The sequence below is a fragment of the Corvus moneduloides genome, chromosome 26, assembly GCF_009650955.1.
Source record: "Corvus moneduloides isolate bCorMon1 chromosome 26, bCorMon1.pri, whole genome shotgun sequence".
Classification (NCBI taxonomy): Eukaryota; Metazoa; Chordata; class Aves; order Passeriformes; family Corvidae; genus Corvus; species Corvus moneduloides.
The window spans coordinates 3,312,328-3,336,172 of NC_045501.1; the positions used below are offsets into that span (position 1 = coordinate 3,312,328).

A 23,845-nucleotide genomic window follows, 5' to 3' on the forward strand; every position below is an offset into this window, starting at 1 on the left:
AAACAATCCTACAGAAACAACAGAACCTATAAAGCAGGGGCAGTAATACCTAACCTCAATCAGGAGAGAGTGATCAATCCCACCTGTAAAGCAGTTTATCCAGCAATCCCAGCATTTACTGGGACTGCTGGATGGCTGACCCTCACAATCTGGGCAGTGCCAGCTCAACTCACCTGCCAGCATCCTGATCCTTTAGTCAGCTTGCACCAGTGCCAGGCCAGAAACAGCTCAGGCACTCTATAAATGAGAGAAGTCTCAAGAATCTCTGCTCAGCTGTGGGGCTGTGTAGAGAAAGACCCCAACCACACAACGCTGATAGAGGTAGGAGAGTTGAGTTTCAATAAATTAAAGATGCACTTTTGCACCTTGAAAGTCCCCTTTCAAACCATAATGGCCTGTGAAGTGTCACAGCAGGGAGTGGAGCCTAAAGAGCTTCCTCAGCAAATCCCTAAGTAGGAAAGAGAGCCTGCTGTGGGAATCCCAGCTGCTGTTTTCTGCCTTTGCCTCCTACATGATAAATGGATTTGCCACTTTAATATTTAGAGCAAGCCTCAAAGCAGCTCATTTACAATGCATAATGAGGAGTAGATGTGTTTAAAATCTCTCCATTACAGCATAGAGACCAAGCCCCCTCCCACCTCCTTTTGAGCAGAAGCTGCTGTCCATAACCTGTTAGGAATGTAAAGGGTGTTTCCTGGCAAACGACCACCACAACCATGTTTACCTTGTGCACTGAGTCTACAAATCAGGATGCAGAGTGGGAAGAAGTGTGCTGGTACCATCCTGCATATTCAGGTTGTATTAAAAACTCACATAATTTGGCAGCTGTATTAAAGACTCTCAATTATCCCCCACCCCCTACTGCTTTATCCTTTTTCAGGCTAGGTAAACCCAACTGGCATTTCTAGCACGTGGATTCTTCCAGCACATCTGTCTTCAGCGTGCCTTGCAGGTGTTTCCAGTAGCAGCAGCTGTGGCTGCAAGTTTGAGAGTTCTGAGCAAGGAACTGGACCAAGGAGGGCAAAAGAGAAGCAACAATATGGTTCAGTGTTGGGTAGAGCAAGGAGAAAGGCAGCAGAGGCACTGCTCAAACGTTTTAGATACAGATGTGCTCCACCATGGTCCAGGAGAAAGCCTACTGTTTGTCCTTTTAAAGGTCAGAAACTCCCCTTGAGAAGCACTAGAGTCCTGCTGACAAAATTCAATATTGCCAAAGGGCTATTAACTATCAAATTATTTTTACTTCGCTGTTTAATTACTCCCTCAGTCCACAAGCTTCTCCCTGTTGCTTCAGTCTGCAGCCTTCACAACAGTTATGAACCAAAATCAGTTACAAATTTATCCCAACAGCACAACTGCAACCCGAGTGAACTCTGTCAACGCTCAGCAGCAAAATGTAAAGGACAATCTGAACTGGGAACAGGCTGCTGACCTCCACATCATTACAGGCGATAAGAATGCAAGACAAAGTTATGCCTAATGAATGCACACTAGAAAAAAGTTGTGGACAGCTTCTGCCTCCCTATTAACAGTATCTGGTAGCCCCACAGCAATACTTCAACTCATTTTATGCTGGTGAGAAGGCAGAAACAGAGCCCTGGAACATCTCCAAAGCTTTGGGCTGTGCCAGAACTCACATGCTACAGCAGATGAGATCCAGCAGAAATATTGCTGAAGAGCCTGCCTGGTGGTACAGCTGTGATTGTTACTCTGCACAGCTGAAGGCTTGGCGAAGTAAAGGACAACAGAAGATGGGCATGGCCCAGGCAGGCATCAGGCAAAGCGTGCTGGCGAGGATCAGGTGCTGGGGCTCCCACCAGCAGTGGCTGCGGGACAAAGGCAGCCTCGCCGTCATCAGCTCAGGGTGCACTCGAGTCCGCAAAAATCCCGCTATGAAAAGTCAACGTCCACAAAGGAGACAGAGGAGTCCTGCAGCTCTATTCGGATAAAGGGAGAGAGGCCACTGGGGCACACGCCCGCGGGGTTTTCTCTCTCTCTCTCTCTCTCTCTCTCTCTCTCTCTCTCTCGGTCTCCCTTTTATCCCAAACTCCCGCCCTCCTCCTTTCCCCATCGGCTGAGGTAGCAGGAAGGTGCAGCCTTCCCGAACCGCCTGCCCCGTATCCCCCCTTGAACCTGTCATTTCCCCCCAAAGGTCAGCAACTCAGCCTTGTGCAGACCCACGTGTCTGTGTCAGGAGTCAAACTGTCCGGGCTCTGTAACAAACCTGCGGCTCGGAGTGGGTAGGGACATTAAGACCCAGCTCAAACGCATTAACACCCACCCCCGCACCCATGGAATTGTTTGTAAAGACATTGGCACACATCTTTCCTATTACTTTGTTTCCCCAAAGTAGCAGATTCCCCTCCGTTGCTTTAGAAATTAGTTTAGCAATTAATAGCTTAGAGAGAAGGGGAAGGAAAGAATTCAACGTCCTGGCCCCTTGGGTAGCTTTGAAAACTTGGGCACAGCTCACTGTGAGCCGTGAGCCAGAGGGAGCACGGCCCGAGCAGGAGGCCAGGAAAGGCGGCGTCCGAACTCCGTGTCCACCACCTTCCCCCTGCAGCTGGCCCCCAGCTACTGCATCAAACTGCAGCAGAACTCAGGCTTCTTCAATTTACCCTGATGCAGCTGCATCGAGAAAAGCTGCTGTAGAGTTGCAAACCCAGAGAGTTTTAAGTACAAACGTGGTACTTATCTGATGGCAAAGCCTCAGGCAAAGCTCCAGCAGCACCAACCTCTCCTGTGTTTCCTCCCTCCTTCCTCGCAGTGAATAGGATCAAAAGCACATGCTGCTGAGGGCAGTGTGCAGCCCAGCCACGCCTGAAAACTGCATTCACCTCAGGTTTCCTACCCTGCAAACTATCACAAACCTACTCTGGCATATGAACAAACAGGGAAGACGACTTGGAGCTTGATCCGGACATACAGAACGACCCACAGAGTGCTCTGAATCTCCAGGTGCTGGGGCTTTATTACCAAAGCTGGAAATCTGACTGGAAAATCCATATGGATTCCACGATGGAGGCCTCATCAGCTCCCTTTACACTGCCTACTCCTCTGGAAGCGTATCTTGGCTTTAGCTGTCTGTTCTGTAGTCATTTCACTCCATTCAAATCTTACACGAGATGGACATCACTACAAAAGCTCACAGATAAGTAACACTTTAAAGAAACAGTTTCCACAGATCCAGTCACCTCCAAGGAGGAATGGCAGCACCGTGGGTGTCATTCCGTAGACAATTATCCAGCTGGAGCTCGCACCTGACCGAAGGAGCCTTTGCATCAAGATCTGGGGGACAATTCCACAATGGCCAAAGCAAAACAGTTTTGCTTGGCCTTTTCCTTGCCTCTAACAGGCAGTATTTAGTCGTTGCCTCCAGCTATCCTTTGAAATGTAGATTATAAAATACCCACTGCCAGCATGGGCTGTAGAGATAAGAGGAGCATCAGGCTGAAAGTGAGGCTGTGTTGAATAGCCTGGTAGTTATGGAATATTGTCACATGGAAGGAAACGGCAGTGTGTGTGTCAGCTGAGCAAGTGCTTCCAGCACTCCCACTGCCAGCAGCAATGCTTGATCAGCCAACCTGCACTTGGCAGCTGCAGGGCAGCTGATAACACATTCACTCCTCAGGTTGACAGCAGTTGCAATTCTGATTGCATCTCTGAAGTTCTCATTTACATTTTTTACTCTCTCTAGTAAGTCTCCACTTCCTTCCCCATTTCAGGAGGTTGCACTTAGGTATTTTTTCCACATATGCCTCAATGCAGAGACCGAGGGACTGGTTCACACAAGAAAAGCGAAACAATTAGGTAAAATACTTGCCAAAATAATTTTATTTCCTTTGTGCATTCAAATATATATAAACAGACTTTCTTAAACTTTCCAAGACAGCAGCATCTTATCACAAAAGAATTTTCTGAACTTAGCTACATTTTTAAAGTACCCAGTTCATGAGACCAGATTCTCTTTCTGCTCTCTAAGTACAAAATTAGGTATGAAGTTGAATTGCTTGGCAACAGAGACAAGCAAGATATTTTCTTTCATAAAAACCCAATTTCTTTGCAGCCTCATTTTGCAAGCAGAGACTATTAGGAGCAGATTCTTATTGGGCTTATGATGGGTCACTGGGATACTAAAATGCATCTATTCATTATCCTCTCACAGTGCCACACACACTTGTCAGAAATCAGACTGACAACACTGGTACAGGTTCCTGGTTTTAAGGCTTGCCTTCTGCTTGGACTCAACCACTGCCTTTCTGGGGACCATAGCTGTGGATAGTGTTTCTGGTTAGGGTGAGTTGGCACTTTGATACACAACAGGAAAGCTGTATGTAGAGTTTTCAACACCACCATAATCCATCAACAGCCAAGGCTGATGCATTAATAATCACAAAATAGTATTCAGGGTTTGCATTTAAGCAAAATGAAAATATGAAGGTTACTCCAGAGTGCTGGTCTGTTTTAATTCAAGCCCTGAGCCAAATATTCCTCTTTTAAATGACTGTCTTCAAAATGTCCTCAAGTAACTAAACAGGAACTGGCTGCAGTAGCAAATAATATATTGCCACTCCTCTGAGGAGGCCATACACTACATCTTCTAACTTTTGAAATTTGTTTAACATCTATAATTTCCTAGTTCTTTAAGTTAATGTAAAGCTTTAAAGAACAGTGGGTAATTCCATCTTGAGATGGCAATGTTGTTTAAGTAATTTTATCAATAAGAACTTGCTGTTCACCCTTAGGACATGAGGTAGGCACCGAACTCCTGGCACTCATAGCAAGCCACACTGTCCAAGACCCATTCCCGAGTTACCACGGCAACGTTGTTCTGCTGGTGGATTGCTGCAAGACACAAATGATACAGCTGTTATCAAGGAGTCCAAACAAGCTTAAGGTGAGTCAACTGATGTCTTTCAGAATAAGCTGTTTGCTTTATCTGTGACATTTAAAAAGCCTTGATAAAAACCAGAGTCTAAAAGCAGTGATGTGGCACTACCATTCCCTTTAGCAGGGCAGCTAATACTGCTGCTCCAAAGAGGAGCTGTTTGGCAACTGGCCAGGCAGGCAGCAGTGAACACAACATAAACACTAAAAGCAAAGAATGCAGTTGTTATCTTTTAATTTAGGATCTCAGTGATGGAGCTTAGGTTCCTGTCTGCCCAGACATACTGAGTATGTGACAAGCAATGAGTCTCATTAAGACAGAAGCAACAGAAAATTACTGAAGTGCTTTCAGTTATTCCTCATTCCAGGATCTTTTCATTTTCTCATTTTTCCAGTGCCATGGAAACAGCTCGGTTTTTTACATCATTGTCCTGCTCCCCAGTTCTGTTGGATTTCACTGTAGACTAACTAGCTCCCATTCATTGGGGAACCCCACTCTCTCTGAGGCAGTCTGGATCACTTGCACTTTCAAAGTCTCAAGGTTTCTCCCAAGCATTTTGCTTAAAAGAAAAAAATACAAAACTGTATCTGTTAAGGCTTTTTAACACAACTTTTCCAGACCAAGGGAATCGTGTTCCATCTGAGGCTTTCTCCTAGAACTTACTAGTCCTCCAAGGACACCTTTCCCCACCTTTTAAAAACTACTCAATTAGAAAAGTTTCTGTAAAGCTGATGATACACAGAGGACAACTGAGGCAATAGGTTTCATCTGCCAGAGTAACTTTTAAGACTCTACTGCTGATTCTTTAGACGATACACTTTGTCCTTCTAGGTTTTTCTTTCAAGACATACTTCCATCTCCAGATGCAGTAGAATTTTGATTCCTCTACGAACCTCTGATATTTAGCTATTAAAAGGACAAATGTGATAAAGACACTCAATGTGTACCAGAAAGCAGCTCATGACAGGGTTGCTTTACCTCTATAATCCGTGTTTTCCTTCCAGGCATCTGGCTGCACAACCACAACAGCAGTAGAATTCTAGGAATTTAAGATAAAAAAACAAAAATGCTATTGTTGTCTGTCCTTACATAATTCTCATTCTCATATCTATCTACAGAGAGCAATAACTAGGCTAACTCTGCTGCAGAGCATCACTTCAGAGAGGAATTGAAGAAGTATAGAGGGAGAAAGACATTCGTTCCTAAGATTCTTCTGTGATTTCTCTCCAGAAATGCTGTGACTACATTCAGGCACTAAAAGGCTTTCTGTGCTGGAAAGGGAGGCTCAGTGCTAATTTCAAGACAAATTAGTTATCTGGTCAACCTCAATCATTTCTCCACTACAAGGGGGCCTGTCTTCTAGGGAAGGTTGGCCAGGCCTAGAACCAAGGGACACTGCCAGGCTGCACAGACAGCTCCCAAAACTATGGGAGGGCAACATTCATCAACACTTACTCCTGTGTGTGTGAACAGATCAGGCTGCTTCACCACAGAGGCACCACACAGCTCCACCATCCACTCCAGATGTTCTGAAGAAATCAGATGAACAGTCAGTTACTTCAGTGTTTTAGATCACATCGAAGCTGACACTACTCCCAAAGCCCTCCTGTGTTTGTTCCATTCACAAACCACCATAATTTGAAAGAGATGTTAGCCTCGGTAGAAAATAAGTCCTTTCACTTTCAAGCCTGCTAGGGAACATCAACTCCCTCCTCCCTCATCCCCTAGTCAGGTCTGCACAAAACAAAACCCTAAAAAAAGCAATGGAACACATGCCCAAAACTTAAAGTCACAATTTATTTCCTCTTACCATAAGGATGCAAGACATGAAATGAAAATTAAAAGTCAGCAGTTAGAACTGTGATTATCTCTCATTAACAAAAGTAGCCAAAGTACTTAATTTCCACCAATTTGTTGAATTGGTAGTGAAGAAGATTAAGTCTCTCAAGTATAAGAGCCACAATTGAGGATCACTGCAGCAGGTGAAAGCACTGCATCCTTTTACAGCATCCATTGCATCCATTTACAGCAATTACTGTAAATGTCAAGAGATGTGAGCATATTTCACCCAGTCAAAAATAAAGTTATATTGGACAAATCAGAAAGTACCTGCTGAATTAACCACAAAAATGGGAAGTCAAGTACAAATATTTTAAGCAGGGAAATTATAGCTTAAATTTTCAAAACATGTAACACACTTTATTAAATCTTAAAAGTAAAAAAATGAAGCTCTCCTGAACAGCTTTTTCTTTTTATACTAACTACTGGCTTAGTTGTGTTTTGCTTTTAACACCTGCTCCTATAGACAGACAAGGATGTGTCAACTGCTAGAAAAAGGATGCTTAGGAGCTGCTTACTAAGACAGAAGAAAAAATGCTCAAATACAAGTGCTCAAGAGTATGGATCACAACTACCAGACAGCATGACATTAATGCTTTTCCTTCAGCACTAGAGAATCAGAGATAAACTAGATAAAAGGCCTAGTTTGAAATGCAAAATTGCTGGGGGGTGTCTGAGGACATCCAAAGAAAAAAGAACACAATTTCCACTCCATTTGGAGATACAAGTGGATAAAGTTCTTTACCTACACTTTACCCCCTGTAGGTATTTTAAAACTTCCAGAGGAGAAGAGCTAAAAAGTTACCCAAGAAGAGGTCAAATGTAAAATTCTGGTGAATGCACAGCTCAAGGTATTTTTATGTTAACTATTCATCCAACTCCACTAAAATGACACACCTGTAGTCATATCAGTGAAAGGTCCATAGCAACAGATCTCAAAGTCTTTAAAGATCTGAAAAGCAAGGAACATGTTAAAGTTCATGTGGGGTTTTTAAAGGACAATGCTTAATATGCTGTTTTCAGTGCACTTCCAGGGCTTGTCATCAAGTTACCTATTTCACAAAGCACATCCAAAGCTCTTTGTAACCTCCAAACCAAAAGAATATTAAAGACCACTAACTGTACGTTATAAAAAGATAGCACCCACTCCAAGCTTAGTGAGTCACTTCAGAATATCTGCTCTGCTGCTGACAGAGCTCACCTTTCATGTACAAAAATGCTTCATTTGTACAACTCTGTGTATACAGAAGAGCAGAGAAATTGGAAGGCATTCCAGACACTCAGCCAGCACAGCCACGTATCTGAAACAGAGCAGGACAGAGTTTGCATCCCATTTGTACCTTTTCAGTCAGAGCCTGTCTGGCCCTCTTAGGACCTTGGTGGTTCCGCCCATTAATTACATCTCCTCGAACTTCAAAGTTCTCCTGGAACATAACATAAGCAAGGAATCAGAAGCGAGAGAACACTTTCCTGTCAAAGCTCTGCATCAAAACAGGAAGATGGCAGATTTCAGAACTGAAAATCTATGAGTGTGTTCAGAATATGAATTAAAAGGCTTTGCAAAAGAAATGCTGGAGTAATGAAACTCCTGCAGCACCAGGCAATTTTTAAAGAAATGAATTATAGTCAACCTGTATAGTAGTCTAGAAAACTAAATTCAAGAAGCAGCACACTCCAAAGACTATAATTGTCTTATCAATAAAGTCTTATTTATAGAAATTATCTGTACATAACATTATTTCCTTAAGCAAAGAATAGATCTTTTGCTCTATGATATAATCTATTAATACCAGTAGAAATACTAAAAAATACATCTATAACCTATTAAAAAAACAATAGGGACTCATTATGTCTTCAATGCCAATGAACACATATAGCCTAAGTGTGGCTTTTGGTCCTAGCATTTGGTAAAATTAGAATCTCAGGTTTCAGAGCTAAAATTACATATTGAATGTTTAGACAATATCTGAGGTAACTGATAAGTCCATCATGTAACAGCATTACTTAACCATTTGACAGTTCACTCAACATAAAAGACCTACCTCATCCAGTATCCTTCTTTCTTTAAAAGACTGAATTATCCCTAAATAAAAAGATCAGAACAAGAAAAGTCATTTTATCCAGCAAAATGGTTCTTCCACTACCACTAGTCTGACTTCATTGCTATAATAAATGGAAGGTATTTGTACTAAAGGAGTACAGTGTAACACTGAAAGAACTTAAAGAACTTTTTTACCTTTTATAAATAATACTAATTTTACACTAATTGATGCCATACTTTGCAAAGATTTAAATTAAGAGGGACAAAAGGGTTTTGCCACAGTGGGGAGCAATCCAGTGTGGCTATCTGAAAGCAGAAAAAGTATTCACAAGAGTAAGCAGCTTGATGCTGCTGTTTAAAAGAAATTAAAATTAAAAAACACAGAGTATTTAGAAGAAACATTGCAAAACATCAGATGGCAAGACATGAAGAGATCCTTTTTCTTTCCTGTAACAAGTGAAGACTGCATTCATGGTAGAAGGGCAAAGACCATTTAGCTCCAGAACAAGTTACACATACACTGATAACTAACTACCCATTTTCCTCCTGCAATGCCCAGGAAGTACTTCAGTGTCCGTTCACACACCAGCTCCTCATCTGCAGGGCAAACAAGAGTAAGAGCTCTTTTAGTTTTGCCATTAGCAAAACACCACAGGTCAGGTTATTTGTATGTAAAAGCAAACATTTTTTGCAAAGTGCAGCAGCAAAATATCAAAACTATACAAAGGTTCCAACAATCCAGGGTTGTGATCCTACTAAACTGAAGGAAATGAGCAGAAACGAATCACTTGTACCACTTGTGAACCCTCTTAAAAATTATTCAATAAAGGTAAGAGGCAAGAAAAAGCACGATTTCTTTGGGAACTATCTTTGTTTTCTTTTGGTTGGTTCTGAGCTACTTCACATTAGTGTGCTGTAAACACCTGGAAGTTATGACCAAGCAGCTGGAGAAACAAATACGAAGTAACATTAACCTTGAATTACACAAGGAAAAACACAAAAAGGAAAAACATGCCCTCACACTGATTCTGTGAAACAGAAAGATTCACAAGCTTCAACAAAAAACTTACAATGGAGAAAACAATCAGTACCTTTTCCTCAAACTTACTGAAATTTATTGCTGACCTGTCTGCTTGTTGGTTAGACTAAAGGTAAAATTCTATATGGTCTGTCAATACAGGATTTGGTCCCATAGCTCCCAACAAACCTGTTTTCATTATGACATGGGTTGTTCCTTCGGTAATGTGATTAGATAAAGTGCTCTGAGTTTTTTTCACAAACTTCTGGACCACCAACTGAAAAGCAGTTAAGAAAATTAATAGTTAGCAACAGTTTTAAACCCCCCCAGCAGCCCCAGTTTGTAGGAGCATAATGTCACAGGACAGTTACTTTAAAGTAACAGTTTTTTGTGTTGGCACACCTAATGTACATTTCCTTAAGTCAGGTTTGGCACCATTCAACAAACTAAAGTAAAGCCGAGCTCTTGGTTTGTGTTTTATAACCCAAAAGCCAAATTCTTCTGGAAGTTGAGTGCAAAAACAGGTTATCAGCAACTCAGAATTATTACTTACAGAAATGCTCACTATGGATCAGAATTTGGGTGAAGCAGCATCACCTGGAAACACTAACTGAACCAAACACGCACACAGCCCCTCCCCACCCCCTTGCCTTTCTAGAAGTCCTCTGGTTTTGGAATCATGTGTTTTCCCCCCCAGACATCAGGGATCATTTAAAAAGTTCAAACTTCACTAAGCTTAACAGTGCCATTACAGGCAGCATTCTCACAGTCTTAGGAATGATAAAGTTTGACTTAAGTTGCTGCATTACTCACCTGCAATTCTTACAAGATTTGTTTTATTATACTTAGAGATCTCTCTATTGAGGACTATAGCAGTAATCAGGAATCACTTAACTAGTGATCTCAAAATTCTGGAATTTACTTACAAGCTCACTGTGATTCAGACCTGATGCCACAATTGACATTTCCTTCCTCTTGGTCACAACTGGACTTGTAGCATTTTCTTTCCCAGTTGCATTGTCCAGAACAGGTGCAGGAAAACAAACACTTTTCTTCAATTTGTGTCCTGGGCCACAGCTTTTATCAGTGTTCTGAGGTATGACAGGCTCATCTGTGGCTTCTGCAGTTTGAGGGGTAAAAAGCCCTACAGAAGAGGAAGAGTTATTTGGACTCTGGGTCACATTTCCAAAAAGATCTGATGAGACAGATGCGCTGTTTTGCCTGGTCCCAGATTTCTGCTCCTCTGCATTTTCTGAAGGAAAAGAGAAATTACCCCTTGAGAAAATTGCATCTCTTTCTTGTAGCCATGGTAGAAGGGTGTTGCTCTCTCTTTTAGGTTTAAATTCTGCAGTTACTTCCTCTCCTTATATGTTTATCACTTCATCTTTGCCTCTATCATTACTTTTTCCTGATCTATTGGCAAGACACTAGAACACCTGTGAAACTTTCAGCAGTGTATTTGTCAAAGCGTCTGAATTTAGAAGTGAGACAGAAAAACTCCTAAAACTGTCAAAATGCTGTCACACTGCATTTGATGGGCAGCCATACAGCTGGGCTACCAAACAAAGCAGTAACACCTTTTTAAAATGACCAGGAACATATAAATCAAAATCCTTGATTTACAGGAAAAAGTTGTACCTTGCTGATGTATAATAACATGAAGAGAACAGGAGAAAACCACCAGAAATAAAAATGCACTGGGTTTCTCTTAAATGTTACCTGCTTCAAGCTGACACTGCCTGTATTCTTGCACTGCTTCCTGCACAGGTTTTGTCTTTTCAGAGGGACTTTCATTCTTTAGGACACTGTCACACTCAAGGCCTTTCTCCAGATCTGATCTCTGTGTTGAAGATGATTTAGAAGATGGAAGCAACAATTCTGGAGACCTTGAGAGAGGGAAATTGATTTTAATACCTTTTTCACTCTAAATATAAGAGAAATGTAGCAACAGTGAATCTCCTGTAATTTCTCAGAAGCTCAGAGATATTTTAAGATTTTTTTAAAATAAAAATCTAGAAATAAACATAAAAGCCCCCAAACTCCAAACAAAACCATTGACCTTTTTCCTTCTCTCATTTGATCCATTTCAAATGTTCCTTCAGTACCAGCATGTGGCGGTTCCCTATGGACAGGTAAAGCTTCACAGTTCTGACTTCCATGCTGCTTTAGCACTGCTTCAAGCACAGCCATTTCCTGCTGAAGCTTTTTCAGGCTATTTTGCATAGCATTCTTTTGCTGCAAAGGAGGCACAAGAATGCCAACATTAGCAAACTCAGGATGAATTTCTTTAACAAACACTCGAAAATCAGAAATAGCAGAAGTTTTGAATTAGTTTTTGCCACATGTTCAAAAGGTGACCGTGGTGCTTTTACTGGAACAAATAGTGCACACACCTCACATCAGAAGCAAAACCACCCCACCAACCACACACACGTTTTGCCAGTCATGTTATTTCAGTTTCAGTGTCTCAGGGTTTAATCATTCAGAAAAGAAAACAACCCAACTCCTGCACAAATTCACTTAAAAGTAATTTTGTCCAAACCGCATTAGTAGTTCAATACATGATATTCATTATTAAATTTTAAATTGAGTCTTCATTTTCCACCATTACTACAAGCCCCAAAGATCATTTAAAGGACTAAAATATTTCGTAATATTCTTCCTTATGTTCCCCCTCAAAAATCACATTATTAAAAACATGCCATAGGCAGGTCCTCATAAGAGCAGCTCAGGGTTTCAAAGGATGTTTTTAAAAACCCAAGCCCTTTACTTTACATGATGAAGCAATTTCCACAGAACTGAATATTCCATTTGTAGCTCCAGCACTGGCACCGTGTGGAGCCTCTTTGTTACTGAACCCATAAAAAGCCCCAAACAAACAAAAAACCATCACCACACCACAACCCCAAATTCCCCACCCATACTGCCATTAATCCATTCAGAGCAGGCACATCCCAGTATCTCCATCCATGAAGATACATTAGGTAGCAATTCCCTGCCAGCTGATTACATTTTACACTGATGCTGTAAACAGAAGCACCCATAAAGCACAGAAATCAAATTCACTTTCCTTTGACATACATAAAGCCCATAGGGCTGGTAATACTGAAGAGAGATTTGGCATAAGACTCACCTTAAAGTCACAAAGGACAAAAGAAAAAAAAACCCAAAGCAAAGCAAAAAAACCCAAGCCCCTAACCCTCAACTGAAACCCCACCCCAAATCACCCAATACATAAAGTCAGGCCCCTGAGCAGCATTCAGGGTATTAACAGCAGACAAAAAATACACTGCTAGACACACCTTTCATTAGACACTGCCTGCTGGGACTTGTATCTATAATATTCTAATATAGAATGATTTATTCTGATATGGAATTATTTGATTTAATCTTTACACATAGCAGACAAGTCTCTGTGCTTCTAAATATCTACTGTAACAATTCTAATCCTTATCACCTAATCCTTATAAATTCCTATCATTAAAGCTTCTAAATATAGGGACTGACATTTCCAGCACTGGCCAAGTGTGGAGATGCATTAATTAGCATCTCCCACAATTAAGCCCTGTAACCAATACCACATAAGCTGTGGCCATTGCAGTGTAAGGTGAGGCAAAGTTGGAAAAGTAATGGCATAGAAGCAACTCTACAGTTCTTCATTAATTATGCTTTTGGAAGTAATGTAGTGACAAAGAATTATGATGAAAGAAGTTTTCCACTGTATTGACTTCACAGCTTTCATGTGCTTGCTTATCTCCTAGAATGTAAGCTGCTTCCAGCATTTAGTGCATGAACTCACCTGTGTAGTGAGGATTTCACCCTGAGAGAGTGGTCCACATGAATCTTCTACAATACTTATTTCGCTGTCGTATCCAGATGCTTCACCTTGAAGAAGGTGGAAAAAAAACCCCCTTGGGTTAAAGAAAATCCCACCAAACAACAAACCAACCAACATTATCTCTTACCATGCAGAGGGTTTTAGAGAACGAATAACTATAACTCTAAAGTGACAAGTTTTGAAAATGTTGAAGTTAGAAGGACAGATCTACTTTAAGTGAGCATTTCAAAGAATACCATGTCATACACATGAGAAAGTAAACAGAATTCTGTGTTTCAACAGTGATAGAAGAGTCCTAAACATTTACAAAGGCCATAAAAAGGTCAAAATATTCACTACAAAATCCTACAGCCAATTTCATCAAACATTTCATCTGGGGAAAAATCTTGGATAGGCTGTGAAGTTTTGCTGATGATGCAAGTACCACATTGCAGTAAGAGAAATAGCATTTCCCTCAAAAATAAATTCCCATTAAACAGTCAGCCTCTAATGCCCAGTCTGTTAATTTGTGCTCTGAACAAAGAACACTGGAAGAACATAATTTTCAGGAAACAAACCACTGAGGGTTTTTGTTTGATTGTTTAAGGTAGATACATTCCTCTAGGAGACCAAGCACCCCATAAACACAGAACAAAGTTCCCATGCAAACACCAAAAACCTCAGTGTAAGGACATTATAAACACAGCTGCAGAGATAAAAATCTTGATTTGTACCTAAGTTTGCTCCCATGTCTGGGTCTTCTTGGCATTCATCTTCAGTTCTCTTCAGCCCTCCATCACAATTTTGGAAAGTCTCTTCACTGTCATTCACACTGCTCATTTGTTTGGATACATGAGCTTCTGGTAAATGCTTCTTCAGCTCTTGTGCTCCATTGACTGATTCTTCAGACATGTTGGACTGGGAAGAAAATAAGTTGACAGAGCATTCTGATTCCTGGCTTGGTGAAACACACACGTTACTTTGGGCAGCTTCAGGCACTTTCTGCACAACATTGTCATCATTACTCATACCGTGAGGAAACGTGTTGGGACTCACTGGAGACTCTACCACAGATGTCATTTGTTTATCACTCTGCAAAGGTGTGCTTGCTGATTTGCTGAAGATTAACGTCTGAAAGCATGGTAAGTCTTCATCCTCGCAGGACTCTTCATCTGAAGATGGCAGTTTCTGCACTCGCCTTCGAGACTTGTGAATGCCTCGAGATCTTGGCTTAGAACTTGCATTTCTATTGTGCAGTTCTTTTCCCAGGGCATTGTCACTTTTTACAAACACTGCAGATTGCTCTTTCCTATCAGCTTCACATAAGCTGGTGTTCTCTTCAACATCAGAGCACAGCAAGCCATCAGGAGTTTCAGACAAACCTGTAAGATCACTGTTCCCTCTAAGAGGTTCTTCTAGAGCCTCTGCAGCTAAACACTCAGGCATTGCTGTGCTAACAGTTTGGGCTGCTTGTTCTTCATTCCCCTTTACACATTTTCTTTCTCTTTTGCTACTTTTTGTCCTAGTGACTACACAGCTGAATTCAGCAGGGCTTTGCTGACAAGTTGCAGGACAAATAACTGATTTGGATTGAAAATGTAGAGTTGGTCCTTTGCAATCAACAACTTCAGTCTCTCCTGCTTGATTGCTTTCTGAACTGAAGCCTGTTTCCTGGCCTGTGTTTAAATCCATTTCTTTGGAATCATGCTTCTCTGTGTTACTCTGATCACTCTGGCTTCTATTTTTCATGGCATTCTGTCTCAACTCACTTTCTATCCCTATCTCAGTTGACACTGGCTTTTCATGGCCCTGCTCTTCTTGTAGCAATCTGGTTTTGTCCTCAGTCTGAGCAGTCCCTGTTCTTGTCACTGCTGCCAGAGTCCCTTCCCCTGCAGCCTGTGAAATATAATTCCTGTGCTCTCCTGTGCTGACAACAAAGAAAGACACACGATCAACATGGGCAGACTCACAGGTCTTAAGCTTCTCTTGCTCAGAAACCCTGCTCAAGCTTTGAGCAGCTGTTTTCTCTTCTTGCAAGCTTTCTGGTTGTAATTGTTTGCTATGTTTATTTTCTCCCTGAGCAGCACATGATAAAGTTTCAGAAGCAGGACCTTCCACTGCATGTGTCTGCCTGGGAGTCTGAAAAAGGCTAAAGGATGAGCGCTTTGAATGCCTAAATATATTTCGCAGATACTGCGTGTCTAATTCACTGTCTTCAGCCTCCTTAGTCAACTCCAAAACATTTTTAGCCATTGGCAACTTGTCAGTTTTGAAGTCTCCTGGAACACTCTGTGAATCATGCCCACACTCCTGGGGAAAGGCAGTATGTGATTCAGTCGTCTCTTCAGTCTGGTGAGAAGCAGTTTGCACAGCAGTCACTGAAGGAGGTTGCAGGAGGAGAGGGCTACCTTGTATTTCTCTGTCTTGAGAACTTGTGTGAGGTGCAGTGGGACCACAGTTTGAAGGCTGACGTGAAGGACTGAACAGACTTTTCCCAGTTTCTGCAGTGTCAGATAAATTCTTTAGACTAACCTGCATTTCATTTGCTTCCAGATCACCTCCCTTCAAATTAGTGGCTGGCTTGTAACTCAACGTATCTCGAGGCTCACACAGGTCTTTGCATTCAGCAGAGTCAGTTACCACATTCCTTTGGCCTCCAGAGGCACACCTTCCATGATCACTGTTACTCTTTCTTGCTCCCATTAGTCCTTTTCTTGTTTCTTTTGTCATTTCCTCAGTAAGTAACTGAAGCCTTCTGCTGCGTCTGACTTGCTTTTGCTCAGAATCGACTTTCCTGGGCTCTCCACTGCTTGGATAGCTATCAATCTGTGGCTCAGCTGGATCAGGGAAAACAGAGCTTCTATCCACTACTAACTGTAGAGCACACATAGTTCTACTAGAATGCCTGCATCTTTTTGCTGCAGAACTTCTTTTTTTGGTGCTTTTCTGATCACAGTTACACATTTCTAGTTCCCCATCACAGTGCTTGCCAGTGACCTCCTCAGTAGCTTTCTTCCATGTGGATCCTCCTGCTTCCTCAAGTTCTGTTAGTGTATTATTTGCTCTATTCTGAGAAAGGTGACTCTCATTAACAGCAACACTTCCATCACATCTTTTCTTTTCAGCATCTCCAAGGCAGCAATTAACACTTTGAGGGCCCCCATCTGCCTCTTCTGTATCTTTTTTCTTGATGAAATCCTCAGGTTGCAGGACACAGGCAGTCTTCCTTTTTCGTTTGAGTCTGTCTTTGCTGAAATTATTCAGGCACTTATCAGCAGCCACATCTTCCTTTCTTGTAGTAGGTAAAATGTCTTTTAAGGCAGAAGGGGGATTTGATTTCCTCTCTCTCTTGTATGTTTTTCCGAATATTTTGTCTTTGATGTCATCTGCTGTTTGTTTTTTTGACCACCTCTTGTTTCCTTCAACTGCTGCAATTTCCATGGAATCTACCATAGGGTCAGTCTTTTCTGAAATACAGGACTCTTTATCTGATAAACACAGATCTCCTTCACCTGAAACATCAGCTGATACAGCAGACTCATCCAGGGAAGAACTGGAAGACAAAATCTCATTGCTTTTTGAAAACCATTCATTGACTTTCTGAATGCTCCGCTTCAGTCTCTTCTTGGAGACTTTATTCAGGGTGGCAGAGTGAAGTGTCTCTGGCTGGTGTAGCTTCTCCAGAGGAAGCTCTTTGTCATGGGAAGAGTCATTCTCAGGTTCATATGCCTCTACAGCTTCCACATTTTGTACATCAGCATCCATTTCCTTGTTTTTATCCAGCCTGCCCTCTGAGCTATCTTCTGAATCAAACTCTTGGTTTTTACTGTTGCACTGGGTTTGCTTTCCACCCATTTCTTCTGAGTTCTTAAAGAATGATGTGTCCCCGTTCACTGTGGGACTGGCAGCACCTATTCTGTCACGCTGCTCTGGGAGTAGGTCTACAGCAAGAACATTTAAAGCAGAACTCTGGCATTCAGTCACATTCACTTGGTCAGGTTTGGCACATTCAGTGATGCTCTGAGTGCTTTTCTCGCTCAAGCCTTCCTTTGAGAAATCCCTTTTACCTGTCAGATTTATAGGTATTATAAATTATTAAGCTCTATTTTACACACACAAGCACAATAACAGGCTTAATGGCTACTTTGTTTTAAAAGAAGTCTTCTTTCCCCCCAAACCAGAATATTACACTGCACAAATCTCCCTCTAGAAAAGGCAGAAAGATCTTATTACATGTTCTTCGAATTTTTCACATGTATTACCAGCCAGTGCTCTCCATTTGTACTGTAAGTTATAATATGGCTCATGTAGAATAGATTTAGTTTTGTACTTTGATCAAGTCACTTATTTTTCCTTTCTGTTCCTGTGTATAGAACATCCACATTTTAAGTCTTTGTCACCAAAACAACACACCTATGATATTTGGTAGTGTTATTTCTTTAGCACACAGCTTGTCAGGCTGCACGTTGCAAGAATTTTCACTCCCTTTCTCAGCACTCTCAAGTTCTTCTAGCCTTTCTTGAGAAGAAATCTGATCTGCTGCTTTGTCTTCAAACCTGTTGGGAAAAGAAATCTAATTTCATTACAGATAAAGCCACAACAGACTGAATAGAAGATGATACTCATTTTTCCCTTTTTGCCCTCTGAAATAGTTTCTGGAGAAGTCAAGCTGCATGATTGACACTCACCAAAACTAGATCCCTTCAGAGTTTCAGGCCATTTCTTTAAAATATCCTTTCTTGCAACCCTGAATTTAATATTTACTTTTTAAAGCACAGTATCTACTTTTCTATAGAAGATCTACATAAGCAACAAAACATTTAAAAAACAGTTCTAAAGCATGCAATATGGCAAACTGCTGGAATTCAACTACCCATTCCACCCTAATGCCCTCAAAGCTGAAAATCATTTGTCAGTTTAAGAATTACATCAGTCCTATGCTAAGAAACTAGAACACAGGAAATGAGAAGACTGAACTACTGTCTTCAGAAAATATGAATTCCTTATTCACCTTTACTTACCCAGTTTTGCTTGCCTGTTTAAAAAACTCTTCAGATGATTCAGAGCCTGAAAACAAATCAGCTGTTACTCTGGTTGGAATGATTCAGAGAAAGGTGACTTGCCAGATTCAGTGCCTATCATCACATACATACCTAGACCTTTCTAGAGCTAGATGCTTTCAACTTTTAGCAGATGAAATCAAGTTCAATTGTGAAGTATTTTACCTAATTATAATGATTTATATGTATACATAGCTACATGACTCCAGCATAAAATTGTGTTTAAATACAGTGACTGGTAACTAAGAGTTAATTAGCTGAAAGTTAGTTTCTGATTTCTAAATTTATACACAAAACAACTATTAGTATTTAGAATTTTGAACTGGAAGTCAGAGAAATATATTCAAATGTCTGCCTCAGACCCTTTGATCCTGGCACATGCAATAAGGAAAGAAGTGAGGAAACAAACTCTACCCGTTAAAAGCAGCAATTCCTTCAAGGAACAGGATAAAAAATAAGCTATGCATGGTATCTGTCTTGTTTCTCACAGCAGTCAGCATCAGATAAAATAAAATTCTGAAAAGCTAGGATAAATAGCAATAAAATATTGATTTCTCAAATAGATTTCACTCTCATCTCAAGCATTGGCAACAAGGCTTAGCATTCTTCAGAAAACAGCAGCCACCTTTAGCTGTAACAGCTAGAATTTTTTGCTCATCTGTAAACATCTTCTCTGGATCTCGTACCCCAAGGCTTAAGGGTTCACTACAGCAGTGTTATTTGCCATGATATAATAAATTATGTAAAAAACCCTTCTGATTAACCAACTGGGAATTGTCCATAACTTTTGGCTGTTAAGGAGAAATTAGTGTTTATAATCACCTACATAACCATACATATGATTATGATGAACATAATCACCTTTCACTACTTTGCAAGCATTGTACACAAGATCAATTAGTGTGGATTCACAACAGATCTTACCAAACTCCATATAAATACCCTTTGAAGAGTCACATTTCTGGGGTTTGTCTCTTGGACGACACGTTTTGGTCTCTGTGAGCTGAATATCCACATTAGCTTCCTGCTGACAGGAAAATAGAAATGAATAGTTATTTTTAACAGTGGTGTATTAAAAAACCCCATAGCTATTTAAACTTTAGCAGGGGGCTGATATAAATACTTAGTTCACATGCATTGGTAGCTTCTATGCACAATACAGTACAAGTAATTTATCATTTTGATATCAGTAATGAAATGTGTCAACAGAAACAACGTGTCATGCATTTAACAGATCAAATCATTCCAAGTTTGATCTTACATTCTGTTTTGTCTAACATTCTACTCAGCATTAAGCAGATGAAAACAGAAACAACATGCCATGGACAGTCACACACACAGCAATTACCCCAAGCTGGGTAATGCCTTATGAATCCTAAGACATAGTCATGCTCTTACCCCTAAAAAGATGAAACCCCTACATTTTAAGGCAGCCTTATAAAACAAGCAGGTTGAACAAGTTTTCAATCCTAGTTTCAGTAACAGACTGTATTATGGCAATATTATGTACAAATTCAGGTCAAACATCTTTCTCAAGTAAGTCCAGAATACAAAAATATATAGATCTCCTTGTGCAGAATATTACTCAAGTCAAAGAGCAACCTGAGATCAACCCAAAATCTCCTACTTCATTCTTTTATTTATATGCATGTATACACATTGCAAATACATTTTAAACAATCCACAAAAATAAAATGGGAAAAAACAGTTACCAAGGTGCAGTTTTCTTGTCCATTCCCTTTAGCACTTTTTCTCCTGTTTCTGAAGCCCTTACTTTGGATGACAGAACTTTCTTTACACAGGGACTCAGGAGCAGTGGCTTCCGTGGATGTTTTAGGAAAGCGATGACTCTTTAAAACTAAAAAAGTTATTAGGTAAAAAACTCAAATTTTTTTACAGTGAGTATGACAAGTATTATACAGTAATGAAATGGACTTGTGTAGACCCTATGTGCTTAGTGCATATACAGCTAAAACATGTTTATCCAAGAAAGAAATCTTGTTGAATTACTAGTCTGATCATTCTGAGTACTCTTCAAGTAGTAAGTAAAAAGCCAACTAGTTTTCTCAACCAATTTTGGTTAGCTAGATAATCTAGCAAGAACAGGATCTCATTCTAGTGACTTTAGAATGGCCGAGCAAGTTAGAAAGAATTAAAAAATAAAGTCTGTTTTTTATAGCACAATATACAAAACACTACCATCTGCCCCCAGCCACAATGTCTTGTTTACCAAAATACAAACAGGCACATGCCTGACTTACCAATACCCTACCAGCACCCTTAACAAGGCACTGAGTTCCAGAAAGGGCAAATTTGGACTCCCTGAGGATCTATCTGAGTTAACAAACACTGCTACATCACCTGCTAATTCAGGCTCTGGGACTGTTTAACAAATTAAAACCACAAGGCTGGGCATAATCAAAAGCAGGACCTTTGTAAACAGTTATAGATTAAACATTATTTGATAAACATTCAGCCGTATTTCAGGAACTGAACATAAGATTGGCCAGAGTCATCAAACACACAGTAAAACTGCTCAAGAGATTTTCCTGAGAACATCTTGGAAACTTAATGGAACTTATGCTTCTACGTCCAAGAAAAAAACCTTTTGATAATTCTTCCCGTATTTATTACTGCACAGTAAATGGGTTACCTTATAAATAAATAATCACGATATGCCAAAGCCTTATTTTAAAAAAGGCTGGGGGCATACATTCACAACACTTACACTTCACTCCAGTGTCAAGCTCAAAAGCACGGATAGTCTCCAATAATCCTTCAATTAGTTGCTTAAATCTGGAATTTTCTTTCAGACTTCTGAAATAACATCAGTACTTCAGTCATTTTAAGACAAATGAACAGGTTAACTATAAATGCCTCTAGAATTTTGGCTGAACAACAACAACAAAAAAAAAAGGGGTAAAACTCCAAAGCGGAAGATGAGACAATGAGAAATTGTTGCCAAGGAATAACAACACAATTCCCCCAAACAACCATTTCTATGGGAATTAAAACTACCACAAAAGTGAACTATCATATTTTTCCTCCTGGAGGTTTAGTAGAGAGAAATCAGTCGCAAGAATTAAACACTGACATAGCACAGACATTCGTTAAGAGAGGCGTGATCACCTGGAAAACAGCTTACATTGAGGTAAGGGAGTACATTTACTCCTTTAGAAATAGACAGCTTACTTAATAACCACTTTTTCTTCTGTATTTCAGTCTTAGGTTAATATATTTTAAGACTATTGTTAGCATTTCCCCAGAGTTCAAACATCTCAGCCTCCAGCCCCCTTACAAAGATGCATTCCTCACCTCTTGGTAACTTCAGTCTTACACAGAGGACACTCTGCCACACCTTTTTTCTTTTTACTGATAAGTTTGAACATGCAGAACCTAAGAAAAAAGAACACTTGTGATGGTAACAGAAGAAGGATTTTGTTTTCCCTGAAACTGAGTATGCACATTCACCTCTTAGCAGTAATCAAGTATGTATTCTTGTTCTGGTGTTACAGTGAGTTAATTGATCCCCTTTGACACACTCGTGAAGCTGCAGTTCTCTTTTCTACAGAATTGACTTTTTCCCCTAAAGTAGCTGCACGTGAAGTTACCAAACCACAGTATACATACATGATTAGCACTGAAGAAATATATATAGAAATTAAAACCAGTATATATGGAATTAAAAATTGTAAAACCAAAAAAAATTATATATAGAAATTAAAAATTGCATTGCACCTGCAAGTTTTCAATCCTACCTGCAGAATATGTGATCACATTTCGTTGAAACAGGTTCTTGTACCACATCCAAACTACAGAAAGAAAAACAAAACCACAGAAATTGTAGACACTAGGGGGCCAGACTGCAACCAGAACCTTTGCTATTTCAGCATTTGTTTGCGCTAAAGAACTACAGACCTCATTTACCTTTCAGAAACAAAAGGGACAAAACCCCACACTGCTCTACAAACAATACTCTAATCCAATCAGATACATTTTCTTCCCCCGCTGAATAGAGGACTGACACGTTTAGGTTCTAATAGAAAAGCAAAATTTACAAGAACATAAGAGCAAAATACAAGCTTTTTTCTTGCACTTTCTCATTTGAGCGCCACAAAACATCAGTATGTTTAGCCCTAAGCACAAATCTCCTTGCTTTCTGGTAAGCCATAGAACTGACAAAGCATATTCCCCCAAAATCTCCAAAAGATTAACTACACTGATATTATTTCCCGGCATACCATATTGGGCACTCCAAGTTCTTCTGCATAGCTGAAAGCACATTTTGTACGTGCCCAACAGTGATCACTGAGAAGTCCATCCTTCACATCCAAAAATACTCTACAGAAAAAAAAAAAAAAAAATCAGCTTTGTTTCTGCAAAAAATTCTGTTGCATCCCATGACTACGCTTCCTCCCGCACGGCTCTGCTCTAACCTGCAGAACGGTATCAAACACGTTGCTGTTATTACTTGAGCAAGACTTTACAGTACAGAGTTCTTACTCTGAATGTTTACAGTTAAAACCTCTCCAGTGTCTTGCAGCCAAAGGAGCGCCCAGAAAGGGTTTAGAGCAGCAGCCTTCAGGAGGAGCTCAGTAAACGCGCAGAGCACAAAACGGCAAAGGAGAGGGGCTTGCTAGGCGGAAAAACACACGAAGTAGAGAAGACGGCAAACGTGCTTATGCAAAGGACCCCGGGCATACCCACACGAGCCAGCACAGGCGAGACCCCGCAGCAAATGCCCCAAATCCTGGAAATAAAGAGAAACCACTTGAGCTTCCCGCGGCGGCAGCTCGGGGCCGGCCGGGCCCTGCAGCGAGGCCTGTGGGCAGTCCGAGGCGAAGCGTCCTAGCACGGGCGGAGGGAGCGCGGGTGAGCGCGGGGCAGCGCCGGTGCGGCCGCCAGGACCCAACCGGGGCCGCCTCGGGGCCGCCTCAGCGCCGCTCCCGCCTCGGGGCCGCTCCCGCCCCAACACCGGGGCCGCCTCAGCGCCGCTCCCGCCTCGGGGCCGCTCCGAGCGCCGCGTTTCGCGCCCTTCCCTTCCCGCCCCGCCGCGCGCAGCCAATCCGGTGCCGCGGGGCCGGCGCGCGCCCCTGCAGCGCCCTCTTATGGGCCCCTCCCGCCTCGGCGGGGCGGGGCGAGTCTGATTGGCCCTGCCGCTGCCACGTGATCCCGGCGTGCG

The 23,845-nt window shown here is 41.1% G+C and overlaps 1 protein-coding gene across 6 annotated transcripts; it reads right to left on the reverse strand.

Moving 5' to 3' along the window:
* Nucleotides 1-3,811: 3,811 nt before the first annotated feature.
* On the reverse strand, nt 3,812-23,590 carry BRCA1 (BRCA1 DNA repair associated). Of its 6 annotated transcripts, none has more exons than XM_032134474.1 (22): nt 23,371-23,590; nt 22,905-23,004; nt 22,422-22,475; nt 21,979-22,059; nt 21,392-21,480; nt 20,376-20,521; nt 19,588-19,690; nt 18,625-18,670; nt 18,017-18,159; nt 14,338-17,670; nt 13,586-13,671; nt 11,846-12,021; nt 11,506-11,672; nt 10,713-11,038; nt 9,976-10,063; nt 9,288-9,365; nt 8,770-8,810; nt 8,068-8,151; nt 7,625-7,679; nt 6,344-6,417; nt 5,867-5,927; nt 3,812-4,845 (listed from the first exon to the last, which is right to left on the reverse strand). In XM_032134474.1, the coding sequence occupies exons 2-22, from the start codon at nt 22,982-22,984 to the stop codon at nt 4,742-4,744; spliced, it is 5,415 nt and encodes a 1,804-aa protein (XP_031990365.1). In that variant the 5' UTR covers nt 22,985-23,004; nt 23,371-23,590; the 3' UTR covers nt 3,812-4,741. The 6 variants fall into 6 exon arrangements, with proteins under 6 accessions (XP_031990365.1, XP_031990369.1, XP_031990370.1 ...); XM_032134478.1 differs by having other exon boundaries at nt 19,588-19,687; nt 23,367-23,590; XM_032134479.1 differs by having other exon boundaries at nt 10,713-10,930; nt 23,367-23,590.
* Nucleotides 23,591-23,845: the final 255 nt, after the last annotated feature.

Coding starts and splice junctions, on each gene's coding strand:
- BRCA1 (XM_032134474.1), bottom strand. CDS start 22,984: ATGGACTTCTCAGTGATCACTGTTGGGCACGTACAAAATGTGCTTTCA. Junction 20,522..21,391: donor GCTTGACACTGGAGTGAAGT/GTAAGTGTTGTG, acceptor TAACTTTTTTAG/TTTTAAAGAGTCATCGCTTT. Junction 18,671..19,587: donor GGGTATTTATATGGAGTTTG/GTAAGATCTGTT, acceptor ATTTGTTTTCAG/GCTCTGAATCATCTGAAGAG.